The sequence below is a fragment of the Leptosomus discolor genome, chromosome Z (genome assembly GCF_034619465.1).
Source record: "Leptosomus discolor isolate bLepDis1 chromosome Z, bLepDis1.hap2, whole genome shotgun sequence".
Lineage (NCBI taxonomy): Eukaryota > Metazoa > Chordata > Aves > Leptosomiformes > Leptosomidae > Leptosomus > Leptosomus discolor.
Genome location: NC_141419.1, coordinates 27,669,245 through 27,685,975, shown reverse-complemented (window position 1 = coordinate 27,685,975; position 16,731 = coordinate 27,669,245). Strand labels below are relative to the sequence as shown.

At 42.3% G+C, this 16,731-nt stretch overlaps 1 protein-coding gene across 1 annotated transcript in view; it reads right to left on the bottom strand.

Moving 5' to 3' along the window:
* The window catches only part of SNX24 (sorting nexin 24), a 90,684-nt gene extending 80,749 nt beyond the window's left edge, over positions 1-9,935 (bottom strand). Inside the window, exon 1 of the mRNA XM_086480494.1 lies at positions 9,876-9,935. Within this exon, the coding sequence (XP_086336620.1) occupies positions 9,876-9,935 (60 nt within the window). The remainder of the gene's footprint in view (positions 1-9,875) is intronic.
* Between the last annotated feature and the right edge of the window lie 6,796 nt (positions 9,936-16,731).

Here is a 16,731-nt window from a genome sequence, read left to right as displayed (position 1 = left end):
AAGTTGAAGCTTGCAGAAAATGGAAAAGCTTTTAATTCTTGTTAACAGGAGAAATATTTGCTTACACTAAGCAGTAGTTGCAAAGCCTCCATTATCACCCTTCCATGGTGCATACCTAACGTAAGTACTTCCACTGTACTCAAATGCAGCACTGAAACTCTACCACCAAGCACTCTGCCATGCAAGCCTGTCTTCTCTATGTTCGCCTTGCTGCCAGGGCGCCAGGAAGAGCTGGGTTGAGACCGACTAAACTTTGTCCTCAGTGTCCTATTGCATAAGAAACACAATTAGGTCACTAAGTATAAACACCCATCAATTTCTTTTCTATTTCTTGTGAATTCAAAGATAATAACTACAAGAACCACTAAGATTTATATATACTCAGTCTCCATACAAGCAATCCTTTAAATTCCTCCATATAAAAAATTAACGAAGTAACTTAAGAAGAGAGACTGCTAAGGCCGAGAAGAATGCATTCCTGTAAATTAGCAGCACAGACAACATTCTTCACAAAGACTGCAAAAATTAAAATCTATAAGTGGGTAGATATCTGATGGTATTTTCCAACAGATAATTCTGAATTGTAATGGTTTGAAGAATTGTCATTTAAAGTTTCCAGTTATTCTAAAAATAAATACCTATTATTAAAAAGACAGCTTTGTAAAACTGCTCCTGCATAACTAACTAAATTAATTTAATAACCTAGTCACTGCTGTAGACAAAAAAACACATCTTCAGCTTCTTCAGGACTTGCCAGTCAACTAACATGAAAATGATATCACACACTGAAATTCTAAGATAACTTCATAAATACCAGGACAACGATGACAAAGTATCAATTAAACCTGCAAGAAATTACATCAGGCATTAAGAACTTCAAAGACCAATTAAAATGTGCAGGACAGTAACAAAAAAAGGGAGAGATCTATTACATCTTCCCTCATGTCACATTTTAAAGGCCAGTCTGTTCTAACTCCTGGAAAGTAAAGAACGTACATATGCTTAACGCTATCTTTGTGGCAAGATTTTACAAGTATCACAACTTGATGCTATACAGACAGAAAACATCAGCAGGAGCACTTAAGCATGAACCCTCTGATGAATTAATTCCACTGGTAGCATTACATTATTAACAAAGGCTTGCCACTACTACCTCTCAAAGATTCAATGGAATTAAAATACATCTTTACTGTGATGCATGTTTGAATGCTCTGCTACCCCCTGCCTTTCTGAAAATGTAACTTCCTCATCAAAACTGCAACTCAGTAGATCTTGGGAGAGAATTGGGTAATGGATGTTTTGCAGTTATGATTTACTGACAGAATGTGTCAACTTTTCGTCTTTCAGATGGCAAATTGATATAGGAATCATGATGCTGCTTCTTTATCTTACTGCTGAACTCCCCTCAGGAATACATCAAAAGTGATTTCTTGCTCAGGGAAATCTTACATGGCCCTTTCCACTAGGATTTCATGACTGTGAATCAAGGGAGGGGGTGGTGTGTGTGAGCAATTGCACAGCAATTAGAGATCACTGGAGCTATATGTCCCTGTCTAATCTGTCTACACCCTGAAACACACAAACAAGGAAACAACTTTAATTTATTATGAATTTTATGTATACACTTGGCAGTTTTTCACTTTGGTTTTATCTTTTTCCAGTTTCTCCCTTAGCTGCCTTTATGTGCACTGCAAAATTCTCTGTGTCTTACTGTATACTCTTCAAGGCCTTGCTGCATACCAAACGGTGAGTTTCCTATCACTGACTTAAAGTCTGTCAACAGGAAAACTGACTGGAGGAAAGAAATTTAATCATGACCGATGACAAATGCACAAGTTAACAACAACAACACGAAAGTATATTCAATAACAGCAATATTTGGCCTAAATTATCCCGTCTATTTCTTTCACTAATATGCGCTCCTTCACTGGAACTGAAAAAAACAAGGGTCAAAATAGCATTTTTCAGAATCATTGGCATTGTCAAATTATCTTTATTTTCCCATGCAGGAGAGAGAGTTATCTGTATAGACCTACTCTGACTCCCTTGTGGAGTAACCAGGACATTTAAAAATTCTCTAAGACAACACTCAGACAACAAAAACAGTCAAATGATCTAACAGATCTAACACTTCTCTTTAACTTTCTTGAACTTGGAGTAACTGGTCTGTCACTGATTTCAATATGACTCGTGACACAATATAACATATGGTGAGCTTGTACAAGCCGGACTGGTAAGCAGTAAGTCTTCATAGTGGCAGATTTCATACTCAAGGCACAGAAAGCCTGCTCAGATTTTTTAAAACTACCAAGTTCACACAGTCCAGAGACTCAATGAAAGGGTTAGAATAGTAGTACTTCAAAGTGTTTGTACATAAGCTTATTCACATAATTACTCTCTCATGCTTTATACCTACAATACTTATAAATATTCCCCCTTTATCTTTCACATTTATCACTTGCTATTGTGGCTTACTCTTAGGCTTCAAATGGAAGAACTATCTAACAACTTCCCTTTTTGACTCTATGCACATTTACTTTAACAGTAAAGAATGCTGAAACACATAAGCTATACCAAACTTCAAGTTCTTGTAGTTTTATACTTCCATAAACAAGAGCACAACCTAGTAATTAAACTGCTTCTTCCACGGAGGTAAAATCTTCAAAAAAATCCACAGTACTTTAGGATCTTACATGTCATATCTTACTTCCACAATAACTGCACATCCAGAAGCAATAGGGGGTAGTATTGGAAGTGTTAACTAAAAACGTAGTAAGCACATGTGTCAGTCAAGTACGCCCTCTGCTCTACACACATTTAAATGTATGTCACCTTGACCTGCAATATACCACTGTAAAATTTTTGTGGTCAATATAAATCAAACATACACTAATTTATTCAGTAAGTTTCCTAGCATCTGAATCAACATTAGAAATCTAACTAGTATTTATTATTCTGTTATTGACAAAGGGAGCATATTTAAATGATAACAAGAACACATGGGTGTCATTTTGAAGCTGAATTGTTCCCTAGGGACATCCTTAGTAAGCGTCTACATTTAAAGGTCATTCACAGCCAAATTATGAACAACTGTTGCATTTATTAGCACAGGCTCAATAGTTTGGAAGCTAGTGTCATCAATTTAAACTGACAATGAAATCTAATTGTCCACAAGGAAAATCAGACATTTTCCTCATTCTGTGTTTCATCATTTTATGTACACCCCAAACAGAACTGGAATGAGTGCAAGTTTACCTTACATTGGGGGGGGGGGGGGGGGGGAGGTGGGCACGTGGTGGTGCAATAAAGGCTTTCAAGGTTTTGTATCAAAGGAAGAGTGCTTTGGTAAAGTTAAGCTCCTGCAACAAAGACTGAAAAGAGCATGTTTCCCATTTGCTTTTTTGACAGAGCCCTATCTTAAGTGTTGCATTATAGACTTTTCCCTCATTCTTCTTTCTAATCTTTTCTCCTCCTAAACCGATCTTTCACTGGTCAACACCCTACCCTTTCTATTCCTCAGTAGTTTTCCCTTTGAAGCTAGGGAGAAGTTTCCAGTTTCTGTGGAAAGCCACTTCCACCCTCTCCCTAGAACTGCATCCTGTGTCTACAGCTAGCTGGTAGTAGATGGGTCTCTGCCCATTCCATTTTCCCAGTGCTGCCTAGCCATACCAAGAAGAAAAAGAAAACAATCTGAAATTACAGGTTTCAGGGAAAGGAGCTGAAAACAAAAGAGGAAGTTGTTAATGAGCTTCCTTAAAGAAAAGGACAAACACTCTTTTTATGTCTTTCTTTTCCAGGCAGCGAGAGTACACAGTGGCAGCCTGAATCCAAGAGAAACTGGATTCTGTTCTGCTAAACAGGTAAGGAACCAGAAACTCAGAGATGTCAGGAAAGAACGTTTTGGTATCCATGCAAAGCCACTGTAAAGAGGAAGGAGTCTCCTTCCAGTCTCCCATTTCATTCAGCAGGTCACCACCATCACTGTTTCCAGCAGAGAAAGTAGGACAACCATGACCGCACTTCTCAAAAACTCTTTTGTCAGTCCTGTTTCTCTGCAATGGCCCCTGACAGTCACACTGCAGAAGACTCACTGTAGCTCCCTGGCACATTACTGGCCTTCTGGGGAGTCAGGATGTGAGCAATCTTCTATCTCCCCCAAGCTCCATCATCCTTTTCTACTATTAGTCATGTCATCTCTGACAGTTCCTTGTTTCAGCTCCTCCAAGAAAACATTTTAATTCTGAGCAAGTTAGTACTTGTGAGAAAGAGAATAGTAAAAGATAAACTGTGTAAAGTAGGACTCCTATGATCATAGAAGAGTTTGGGCTGGAAGGGACATTTAAAGGTCAACTAGTCTAACCCTCCCTGCAATAAGCAGGGACATCTTCAACTAGATCAGGCTGCTCAGAGCCCCATCCAGCCTGACCTTAAATGTTTCCAGGGATGGGGCATCTACCACCTCTCTGAGCAACTTGTTCCAGTGTTCCACCACCCTCATTGTAAAAAGTTTCTTCCTTATATCCAGTCTAAGTCTACCCTCTTTTATTTAAAAACATTACCCCTTGTGCTATCACAACAGGCCCTACTATACTAAAAAGTTTTCCCCATCTTTCTTACAGGCCCCCTTTAAGTACTGAAAGGCCACTATAAGGTCTCCCTGGAGCCTTCTCTTCCTCAGGCTGAGAAACTCCAAGTCTCTCAAGCCTTTCCTCATATGAGTGGTGCTCCAGTGCTCTCATCATTTTCGTGTCCTTCCTCTGGATCCTCTTGAGCAGGTCCATGTCTTTCTTGAACTGGGGGCCCCAGAGCTGGAGGCAGCACTGCAGGTGGGGTCTCACCAGAGCAGAATAGAGGGGGAGAATCACCTTCCTCAATCTGCTGGCCACACTGCAATTAACGCAGTCCAGGATACAGTCGCCCTCTGGGTTGTGAGTGCACACTGCCATCTCACAGAATCATAGAATGTATTGGGTTGGAAGGGACCTCTAAAAGTCATCCAACCCCCCTACAAGAAGCAGGGACATCTCTAACCAGGTCAGGATGCTCAGAGCCCCATCACACCTGACCTTGAATGTCTCCAGGGATGGGACTTCCGCTGCCTCTGGGCAACCTGTGCCAGTGATACACACCCTCATATTAAAGAGCTTTTTCCCAACGTACAGTCTAAATCTGCCCTTTTCTAGCTCAAAACCATTACCTCTCATCCAATTGCCAAACCCCCTTGTGAACAGTTCTTCCCCTGCCTTCTCATAGGCCCCTTTCAGGTACTTGAAGGCTGCTATAAGGTCCCCCTGGAGCCTTCTCTTCTCCAGGCTAAACAATCCCAGCTCTCTCAGCCCGTCTTCATAGGAGAGGTGCTCCAGCCCTCTGATCATTTTCATGGCCCTCCACTGGACACGCTTCAACAGGTCCATGTCCTTCTTGTGTTGGGGGCTCCAGAGCTCAAGGCCGTACTCCAGGTGAGGTCTCACCAGGGCAGAGTAGAGGGGCGGAATTGCCTCTCTTGACCCACTGGCCACATTTCTTTTGATGCAGCCCAGGATGTGATTTGCCTTCTGGGCCGCAATTGCACACTGATGGCTCCTGTACAGCTTTTCATTCACTAGTACCCCCAAGTCTTTTCCCACAGGGCTGCTCATGTCCAGCTTTTCATCCACCCACACTCCCAAGTCCTTCTAAGCAGGAGAATCCTGCTGAATCCTCCTCTCAATACCTACATAGAATCATTATGTTGGAATAGACCTGAGATCAACTCCAACTTTGACCTACTACCACCATGCCCACTAAATCATGTCCCAAAGTGCCACATCTATACATTTTTTGAACACGTCCAGGGATGGTGACTTCACCACTTCCCTGGGCAGCATGTTCCAATGTTTGACCACTCTTTCAGTAAAGAAATTTTCCCCAGCCTGTACTGATAGCGGAGGTTGCCCTGACCCAGGTGCAGGACCTTGCACTTGGCCTTGTTGAACCTCATGAGGTTCACAGGGACACACTTCTCAAGCTTGTCCAGGTTCCTCTGAATGGCATCCCATCCCTCATGAGTGTCAACTGCACCCACCACTCAGCTTGACATCATCTGCAAACTTGCTGAAGGTGTACTTGATCCCACTATGTCATTGATAAAGATATTAAATAGCACTGGTCCCAGTACAGACCCCTGAGGAACACCACTCATTACTGATCTCCATCTGGACATCAAGCTGTTGATCACTACCCTCTGGATGGTTGGACCATCCAACCAATTTCTCATCCACCAAACAGTCCACCCATCAAACCCATGTCCCTCCAATTTAGAGAGAAGGATGTTGTGGCGGAACCATGTCAAAGGCCTTGCAGAAGTCCAGACAGATTACATCCGTAGCTCTTCCCTTGTCCACTAATATAGTCACTCCATCATAGAAGGCCACTGGATTGGGCAGGCAGGACTTGCCCTTGGTGAAGCCATGCTGGCTGTCTCAAATCACCTCCCTGTCCTCCATGTGCCTTAGCACAGCTTCTAGGAAGATCTCTTCCATGACCTTCCCAGGTACAGAGGTGATGCTGACAGGTCGGTAGTTCCCAGGGTCCTCCTCTCTACCCTTTTCAAAAATGGGTGCAACATCTCCCTTTTTCCAGTCACCAGGAACTTCACCTGACTGACATGACTTTTCAAATATGATGGAGAGTGGCTTGGTGACTACATAAGCCAATTCCTTCAAGGCCTGGGATGCATCTCACCAGGTCCCGCAGACTTAGATATGTTCATGTTCCTCAAGTGGTCACAAACCTGATCTTCTCTTACAGTGGGAGGGACTTTGCTCCCCTAGTCCCTGCCTTGTGGCCCATCCACTTGAGAGGTGTGGGAAGAGAGGCTGCCAGCAAAGACTGAGGCAAAAACGTTCTTAAGTACCTCAGCCTTCTCCTCATCCGTTGTTACCAGTTTGCCAGTTGTGTTCATCTGGGGGGAGTACACTTTCTTTGATCTTTATCAGCACACTGTTTAGAACGTTAATACTATACGTAAGCCCGATCATGCAAAATAACTGAAATTGAATTAACTGTATAATTTCATTGAGAAAAAACATACTTCACTCAGATACACTTACTAGTCCAGGAACTCACCCATCCCCTTTAATTTGAAGGTTGCATTTCAAAGAGATCCAATACTTCATGATGTCACTTCCTCCAATTATCTCAACTTTTCTAATTCATCACATTCAAGTAGCACAGAACTGGTGAAACATCTACTTAATCACAAAGTCTTTAACACCCTGCAATCCCCATATTTTATAGCGGTATCTACCAAACCCACAGCTTCTGGCTGTTAACCCCCACATAACGTGTAAAAGAACAAGAGCTGATGTGGTTTGGACACGGAAACATTTACAAGCTCTCACTGTCCAAGTGAAATCACCTTCTTGCTCAATGAAAAATAATTCCTATGCTGCTGTTTTTTCTTAAGTAAGTATCTGTGCCTACACAGTATCTTCCTAGCTAGTACAGAGCAATAGTAAGCTCTCATTAACCTCAGTTTTGCTGGAGGGAGGGTTTATAGTGTACTCATTTGCACTGGCCATGAATTTCTGTGCTTGGAACAATACTTATGCAAATCATTTAGCAATGTAACGAACTGACAATTAATTAGAGTAAGACTTGCTCATGCATAGTCCATAAGCTCTTTAAAACATAAAGGAAATACACCATGTTATTACCAGAACAGTCTTCCATATCCTGTCCCACAAGCATGCCTGACTCAGGGGAACTTTAGCTAGTTCAGTTTCATGGTCACGGAAATCCTTGAACCGATACATTTGATAGCATAAAGCATGATAGTTTTTGTACATGATGTGGTATAGAACCCCCCTCATCTGACTGAAGAGGCAAAGTAATCATGCAGAAACAACTACCAAACCCTACTGAGCTAGAACAAGTTTCAGATGCATGAGTTTGACCCACCACCAGTGATCTGAGAACAGTGCTGCAGTAATCAAACATTTTCACTTTCAAGATCATTTTCTTGAGAGACTTTCAGAAAGACACAACTTAATTTCTGATTTCTTTGAAGCTTACATAGCTTAACATTTATAACATTTAAAAAACTGAATCTTCTAGATAGGAGGATTCACTGACAGAATTACTATTAAAGAAACAAAAAACACATCGAAAACAGATACTAAAAATAAATATTGCCTGAAAAACCCTATTTGTGCGATATGCACATCGTAGATATCACTCTGTCCCTTCAACTAACCAGGGCCAACTGGGACATGCCGCGATCAGCCTGCACTATTGTAACTACACTCAATTGGAATGTTTTAAAGCCAGTTTCACTCCCCAAAATCTTGCAGACATGTTATAGGGGACCACTTGCATTTGAGTTCAACTAAGAGGTAGAAATATTAATGCAGTTACACTGCACGTTAACACATCTAAAGCGGTTTACAAAGCTTGTAAATACTTGTAAGTACTTAGGACCAAAGAATATACAGCGTTAGCATCAAGTGGATACTCTTTCTTGATGTAGCTATACCTACATGAATCAATCTTCTGGCACTTCTACAGGATTGCATTTTTTTCCTAGTATTTCTTAATAGAACTACCAAATGAATAGATTTAATATAAGAAGCTAGCTTTGAATATCCACCTTCAGTCAAACAGCTTGGGCTTTGGTCCACAGCATCCCCTGGCTCCACCTAGCAATATGTGGCAAAGTGTTACAGCCCAACAGCTCCATCAGATGAGAAAACCACTGAGGATGAAAAGGACCTCTGAAAATCGTGTAGACTAACTCCTCTGCTCAAGCAGGGTCAGCCAGAGCAGGCTGCCCAGGACCATATCCAGTCAGGCTTTGAGAACCTCCAAGGATGGAGACTTCACAGTCCTCTGGGCAACCTGTGCCATTGTTTGACCACCCTCATGGTAACAGGTTTTTGTCTTGTGCTTAAAAGGTATTCCCTGTATTTTGATGTGTGCCCATAGCCACTTGTCCTGTCACTGGGCACCAAAAGAAGAGTCTGGCTCCCTCTTCTCATTCCCTCCATTCAGATCATTTGCACATAGTGATGAGGTCCCCCTGAACCTTTTCTCCTCCAGGCTGAACAGTCTCAGCTCTCTCAGCCTTTCCTCATGCAAGAGATGCTTCAGGCCCTTCATCACAGAATGATGGGACAGTGGCTTTGCAATTTCATCCGCCAGTTCCCTCAGGACCCGCAGATGCATCTCATCAGGTGGCATGGACTTGCGTGCCTTCACATTCTTTAGATGGTCTCAAACCTGATCTTCTCCTACAGCGGGCAGCTATTCATTCTGCCAGCCCCTGCCTTTGTCTTCTGCTCCAGTGTGGCTGGAACACTTGCAGCTGAAGACTGAGGCAAAAAACTCGTTGAGTACTTCAGCCTTCTCCACATCCTGTGTAACCAGGACTCCTGTATCCTTCTGGAGAAGGCCCACATTTTCCCTAGTCTTCCTTTTAACATCTTTGGCCCTGCACTGGGCTCGCTCCAACCTCTGCTCGCTCTTGAGGAGCCCAGACGCGCCTCTGCCAGCACGGCCGAGAGGCAAGGAAGCACCACCTCTCCCCACCCGCTGGCCACGCTCCATTAGCCGCTGTCGCCACCGCTCCACAGCGCAAAGCTCGCGTGGGGCAGGAGATGCCCGACGGGCCGAGGGGCCAGGGCAAGGCCAGCAGGGCCGTGCCAGCCAGGGCAGGGCAAGGCAAGGCAGGACAGGACAGAGCGGCGCGGCCCTGCCCCACCCCGCGGGCCCCTCAGGCCGGCACCTCCATGGCGGCCTGGCCCCCGGCGCGGCCCCCACTCGCCATCGCCACCTCGCCCTCCCCCCGCCTCGCCCCGCCCCGAGGCAAGGGGGTCTCCCGCCCCGCCGCCCCTCACCGTGTAGCCCCGCTCCAGCTCGCTCTCCTCGTAGCGGAAGGAGGGGATGTACACCTCCATGGCGGGCAAGGGACGCCCGCTCTCCCTCAGGGCCGCGAGCGAGGGGCGAGCGGCGCCGCCGCAGCCATCTGCACGCAGCACGTGACGCCGCGCACGTGACGCTGGGCGTGGCTTTCAGCCGCCGCGGCACTTGCGGTCGCCGCCGGCCCGGCCGAGGGCGCGGAGTTCCCCCCGCACGGCCGGCGGCGGCGGGCGGCAGGGGGCTGAGCCGGCTGAGACGGCGTGCGGGGAGACGGTGCCGGCGGGGCGGGGGGACGGGGCGGGGCGGGGCGGGGCGGGCGCCACCCGTCCGCCCCCCCCCGCCGCGGGCCCGGGGCTGACCGCCGGCCGGCAGAGCTGCCGCGCCGCCGCCACGTAAGGGGACAGACACCCAGCTCCGGTGGGTGGGGTGTGAGATGAGGGGAGCCCATGTTCCTCTGAAAACATTGTCTGAGAGCACCTGCCTTCATAGGCCAGGGCTTTGGAGCACAGAAAAACGGGGAGGAGAAGAATTAACTCAAAAGGGACGAATTTATCACGTCCTAAATTCACACCACGGGTCAAACCTCTTCCTATGCCTGCTTGGTTAACAAACTCCAGATAGCTGTACAAACACAGCACCTTTCGTGATGTCTGTTGTGAAATGATACACGAAATCAAGGGGGGAATAAAAGCTCGGTGCTGAGGACAGCTGCCCGTATCCTGGCTATTCCTGAGAAGCTGCCTCTTACTTTGTTGTTTAGCAGAGCAAACCAAACCGTTTCAGAGAAGTGCAGATGATTTCTGGTCATTGGGGAAATTAAATAAAACTTCTTACTCCCCAAAATAACCAGCTGTGTCGATGGCTCAAAAAGTAATGGAGACAGAAACAGAAGGCAGAATACTAGATGCATTTAGTAGGACAGAGTAACACTCCAATCTCACACAAATGTTCTAACTTCAAGCTTCAAACCATTTGGAAGTGCAGCAAAATGACAACAAACTGCTGCTGTATTAGATGGCAGCATCTTAAAACTCGCCTTGTAAGGTATTACAAATGCTGGAGAATCTCGGAGGCTAAATGGTTAAGAAGTGCAACTTCACCATCGCTCACTGATCTTTTAAAGAGTAGCTACCGTGGTAAATTCATGTGTATGCAGGGTTGATTTTGCATAAGCCGAGTCAAGTGTAAAAACATACCTCAAAAATGGACAGAAAACAAATGATTGCTTTTATCTGACCTCTGTGGCTACGCTATCTCAATGCTTCTAAGATCAGCTTCTTGAATTGCCTTCTGAAAACTAATTTGCTTCCTCCTAGACTAGTAACATCAGGAGGCAAAAATGTTATGAGCTCTTTTTCCCTCCATTTCTCTTTATTTTACTGCCAGCTAAATTTAATTATATTTTGCTCTGAGCAAAGACCTGTGGCCTGAAGAATTCAATACAAAATAGAGGGCTTTTGACTAAAAGACAAGTAAAGAAAGCAAACATTAGTTCAATTTTCTAAACTAAAGCAAAGTAACAACCATATGTAATAAAAAATGACCTGAAATCAAAGCGAGATAGTCCTTGGACAGTCGTTTCAGCACAATGCTGTTCCTGTGCCAGTGTCCTCAACTGCTGCTGACCAGCAGAACAGTCCCAGTGCTGCTCTGCGGTAGTGGTGACAAAAGCAAACAGGTCTTTAGTCCCCGTGTGCTCTCGCTGTAGGGACCATGTGCTTGGACACAGTGATGGCTGAAGGGAGTGAATAAGAAACCCCATATCCCCCCAAAGCATACTCTGATAAACACATTATAACCATGCCAAGGAAAGACAGGCCATATGTCACGTTAAGAGTAAGGATGTGACATTTGCCTGTCAGAGTCCTCTCAGGGACCTTCACTGAAACAGTTTTGCCAAATTGCAAAGATAGATAATTTATTATGGCGACAGATACAACAGCTGCGGAAATGCTGTTGATAAATGCACGTACTGCAATACTGCTAATGTACTACAATAATGCTGGCCAAGTTTTCCCTGGTATTCTTCACCATGGGTGAAGGCACAATTCTTACCAAGAAGGCGTCCCTATCTTGGGTGGAGGAAGAGGAGCACAGCCTGTCAACCGTCTCTTCTAGATCTTCAGTCCCTTTCTCTCAATTTTTACCCCTTACTCTCCTCTTTTTATTTTCCAATTCTTTGTTTCCCCTCCCAAGGGTTATGTATAGCATGATTTAGGCAGCAAGTTGAGTGACATAGTCATGTATGTATAGAATTAAGCAGGGATGTTACCTGTAATATTAATTTTTCTAGATAATTAAGCAAATATTTCACTCCAGGGCAGCGTAGAGTTCACAGTTTTGTGCTGAAACTGTTTTTCTGCACTCCTTAGCCAAAACAGAGCCATCTTGCCCCTGCAGGGCTCCCTCTTTCAGATGTTATCTCCCCTCACAAAGTTTGTAGAAAGGAAAAGGAGATACCAGCACCCTTATCCTTTTGCTGTTTGTTGCCAAATGAACAAGTTGCTCAGCTCTTGTCCTTGCTCTGTCCAGGGCATAATGACCCTACAAGCTGAGCATGTGTCCACACCATATAATAGCAGTCTAATCAGTCTGGTAAATGTGGGCATGCTAGAGAATAATTATCATGCTATCATTATTGTTAGTTTCTGGTTAGGACTGGAGTCTTTAAGATTATTTTCTGTTCTTCCCCTAATACAAAATGGATGGACAATTCTAATGACAACGTTTATGCTATAATGCATTTATGCTGATGAGAAGCCAGGAGAAGAACTTCATAGGGGCACTATTTGCTGTTGTTTGCAATCTAATAACCAATTATTTCAAAAAGCTACTTTTCTCCCTAATATCATCTAACTTATTAACAAAGAAAAGTTTGAGACATTAATCTGGTTTCAAATTCAATAGTACATAATGAAACTTTTGGCTGTGCATCAGCCAAGAGGAACAAGTAAGATTATACAGTGACCTGAATTCAAATACGTCAATATGTTTTGGAATGTTAAATACTTAATTTACACAATGAATCATCATTAGTTGGCTAATCTTTAAAGTTACATCTAAAGAAAAAATAGGATTTCTCCACACGGCTCACTGGCCAAGAATTGTCTTTCTGTCTCATACTTTGAAGAGTAAAAATTTAAGAAACATTAATTCATAAAATGCTATCAACATGCACTGAAAACCATCCAAGATTCTTGTTTTTGAAAGCTAATTGCACAAATGATACAATGATTCTCACAAACAGCAAAGCAATGAGAATATAGTCTAAATGTAGCTTGATTTGAATGTAGTAAAATCATGTTAGTAATCTTAAAAGCAAAACTGTAAAAGAGTTGAGCTCTACTGGCAACAATTACGCAGGCTGCCTTCAAAGTCATCTGTTGAACAGGCCCCAAAGGGTCCTCTAGGAGCTATAGGTGTTGGGTCTTCAACATTGTTTTTTGTTACAGGTTATCAGCATCTTGGGTTATATTCTTAAATTAACTTGATCCAGAATGTAAAATAAATGAAAAAATATACACCAGTTGTAAATCTTATCTGTCATTAGACTCTAGCGTAACCTTCCATGATTACAGAAACTACGAATCATCACTGTTTAGAGTCGGGTCCAATCAGTGAAGTATGCCACGCTTGAATAAGAACGAGGCATTTTCACAACCAAACTTACAGACTATCTAACAACAAATCATATTTTTTAAAGCAAAAAACACCAACCCCCTTTGTTGGCCACTTCTGTTTTTCTTTTTTTTCCAAAGTTGTCACTGTGCAATTCCTCCTATAGGGGAGGATTCAGCATTCACCGTGCTAGAAAGATCCACAGGAGAGAAAAAGGAATGGGCACAGGCAGAGCTGAAAGATCAGTTTCCACTAATCCTTGCGATTCAAGGAGTTTCAGAATGGCCAGTTTCCAGAATAGAAGCAGGCAATGAAATACATGTAAAAAATCTAATCAAAGAGATAAGTAAAGTACACATCAAAACAAGAGGCCAGATTAAAAAGATATAGTCCTTAATAAGATCACAACCTCAGTTTGCCAATTTTTCTGTTGCTACCAGAAAGACTGTTTTTAAGTAAATTTGCACCTCACCATACTCTTACAGATACTGGTCTTCTAAGTAAATAGTAACAAAAATCAACATACTTGATAAAACTTTGAGCAAAAGAGCATTTGCCTTTTAAAGAGTTCACATCTTCCTCACTCCTCTAAAGATTTGACTGGATTTCTTTTAAAGTGATGTAGTTGTTTCTAAAACATCACAAACATTCATCAGCCAGTGAGTACAAATAAGACTGCTTGGAAAGAAGACAGGCAGATTCATAGCTCTGGAAAGGTCAGTCAGTTTTCTACATGAGTTCACAGAATCAAATAAAAACCTCAGTACTTTTAGCAGCCACGATATCTGGAGCGGGTAAGTTGGTAGATTTCTGAACAGCTCGAGTGTGTGTGCACATAGGTGGGTGGGGCAAGGGGGGGAAATTCAATGTATTAGTACAATGTAAGATAACTGCAGGTTTTCATACAGTGCAGTGCTCTTCTACCCTGTTGAGACCTCCCCTGGAAGTTCCACATCAGATGTGAGGCTAAGATAAAGCATTTCCATTCTTATGGTTTGTGCTATCTTTCTTCATTGTGCTCTTCTTATCTTGATCCCTAAACCACAGATCCATGGTTTATCTCAAGTCTTTTCTTGCCCTTCCATTTTCATTGCATATTTCTTTTACTTTTTTTTTTCATAAATATATCCTGCTAGAAGGATTCTGCCTAAGCTGCCTTGCATAGTCTTCTGAGACCCTCTTTCTTAATGACAGAAACCAGATTTGGATAATTTTATATCCCTTCCCTATGTTAGTAAGATCCTCACTGATCTGGAAAAGTAGTGTTTTAGCAGTATAGCCAGAAGTTATTTTAATTATTAGCAAGCTCACTGCCCATTCAGCTATAGAAAACAAGAATTTTAAAAGAAGGAGGAATCCCCTTAGCAGATAACAAGTAACATTTTGAACAACCTAAAACTTCAGCTCCTTACATGTTTGAATGTGGAAATTTTTTTTTTCTCACCTGGTTGTAATGGACTCATATTTTGGCAGAGAATCAAATTATACACAGCCTGTTCTATTCTAAAGTGGGAGGATAGAAAAAAAGAGTAAGTTTTCTTTTCTTTCTTTTTTTTTTTTTTTAAATTTCTGTGTTTCTTTAAGACAATCATCTCACTGTACATGTAATTTTAGTGGATGTTGGCTGTTCACTTAAATGCACAGGATATACTTCCCAGCAGCACATCTTCACCAGAATCTGAAAGAAACTGACATATTTGGGGCATGAACTCCAGAGATGCCGAAACACAAACTCCCATATGAGGCCTTCAGACAGAAGTAACTTGGGAGAGGTAAAGGAAGGAATAATTGATAGGGAAACAGAATATTCCATTTTAAAAGGGACAGTGACTAAAGAATCAGAGACTTATAGTAAACTGATCGTCAGTTTAAGAAAGAGGTACCAATGTCTTTAATTTGAGCCCCATCACATCATATATTTTTAATTCAAAAAGCACCATGGACATGGTGGATACAAGAATGGAGATGACTTAAAATAGTTGTAAACATCTACAGAGTTTATTTTAACCTAAAAAGTAAACTAGACTTCAGTAGCACCTTGTCTTTTATACAGTATTCCAAATGTAGCTCACCATTTTGCAAACATTCATTTTGTTCACACTAGTAATACTTCAGTGGCAAACTGGCTTGGAATTTCAGGGAAACAACACTTAAATTTAGTACAAGATCCTGTAGTGAGCTCTACAGATAAAATAAATAAATAATAAAAGTGAACACCTCTGTTCACTTGGGTTGAGAAACATCTGCTTACACAGATGTTAATTGTACTAGCAAAGATGATAAGCAAATCTTCAATCTTCATAATGTAGGGGAATATATGCAAAAAAAAAGTAAAGGATTCTTGAAACAGGAGTTTTATGCTGGCCAAATGTGACAGCTGACCTGGGTCTTCTGTTCAAATTAACTTTGTGATGCAAAAAAAGACTACACATTTTTTTGTATTAGCAGCCCTCTGTGACACTGAACTCCATAAATGTTATTATCCTTCTGTTCTCCAACAGGCTTCTGGTTTTAAGAAAAAAACCCTGTGCAACTCATTCTTGTTTTCAGTGGTCTAATATAGACAAAGAAAGTACACTAATCCCTGCTAGGAGACTAATGTGAAAGCTATTTCTCATTCTCCCACCACAGAGAGAAGAAATCTGACCCATAATTCAACTGAATTCTAGTCCTGACAGAAGCAAAAAAAAAAAAAAAAAAAAAAAAAAAATCAAGAGCCAAGAAAGTTGGATAAAACACTTAAAGAAAAGGAGATCATGAAAATGTATGTTTACCCATTTTGAGCTCTGCATGTCCAAATCAAGTCTTTGAGTCTTGAATTCTGGAAGCACCCACTATCACTCTCATTGGAACAAATCTCAAGTTCAATGTTGAGCTGTTGTCAACTTCCGAGCAAGCAAAAGTTAAGTATACTTAGTAGAGTGTTATGCCTAAATCAATTTCTTCATCATAAACCTGTTGCATACTTGAACTTTTCAAAAAGCAGTTACAAACTAAATGACTTAACACTGATGCATAACATATTACAAGCTAAAGGTTTTAGCATTTCACCATTTAAAAAGATGCTTGATAAAGGCTTGATATTTTTTTAAATAACAGTCTGTACTAGTTTCCTTGTAAATTCCTAGAAATACCGAGTCAACAGAACCCTGTACAGAAATGCTAATCTGGAAAGTTGACACTAATTTCATTGCATAAATTGAGTGTATTCAGTGA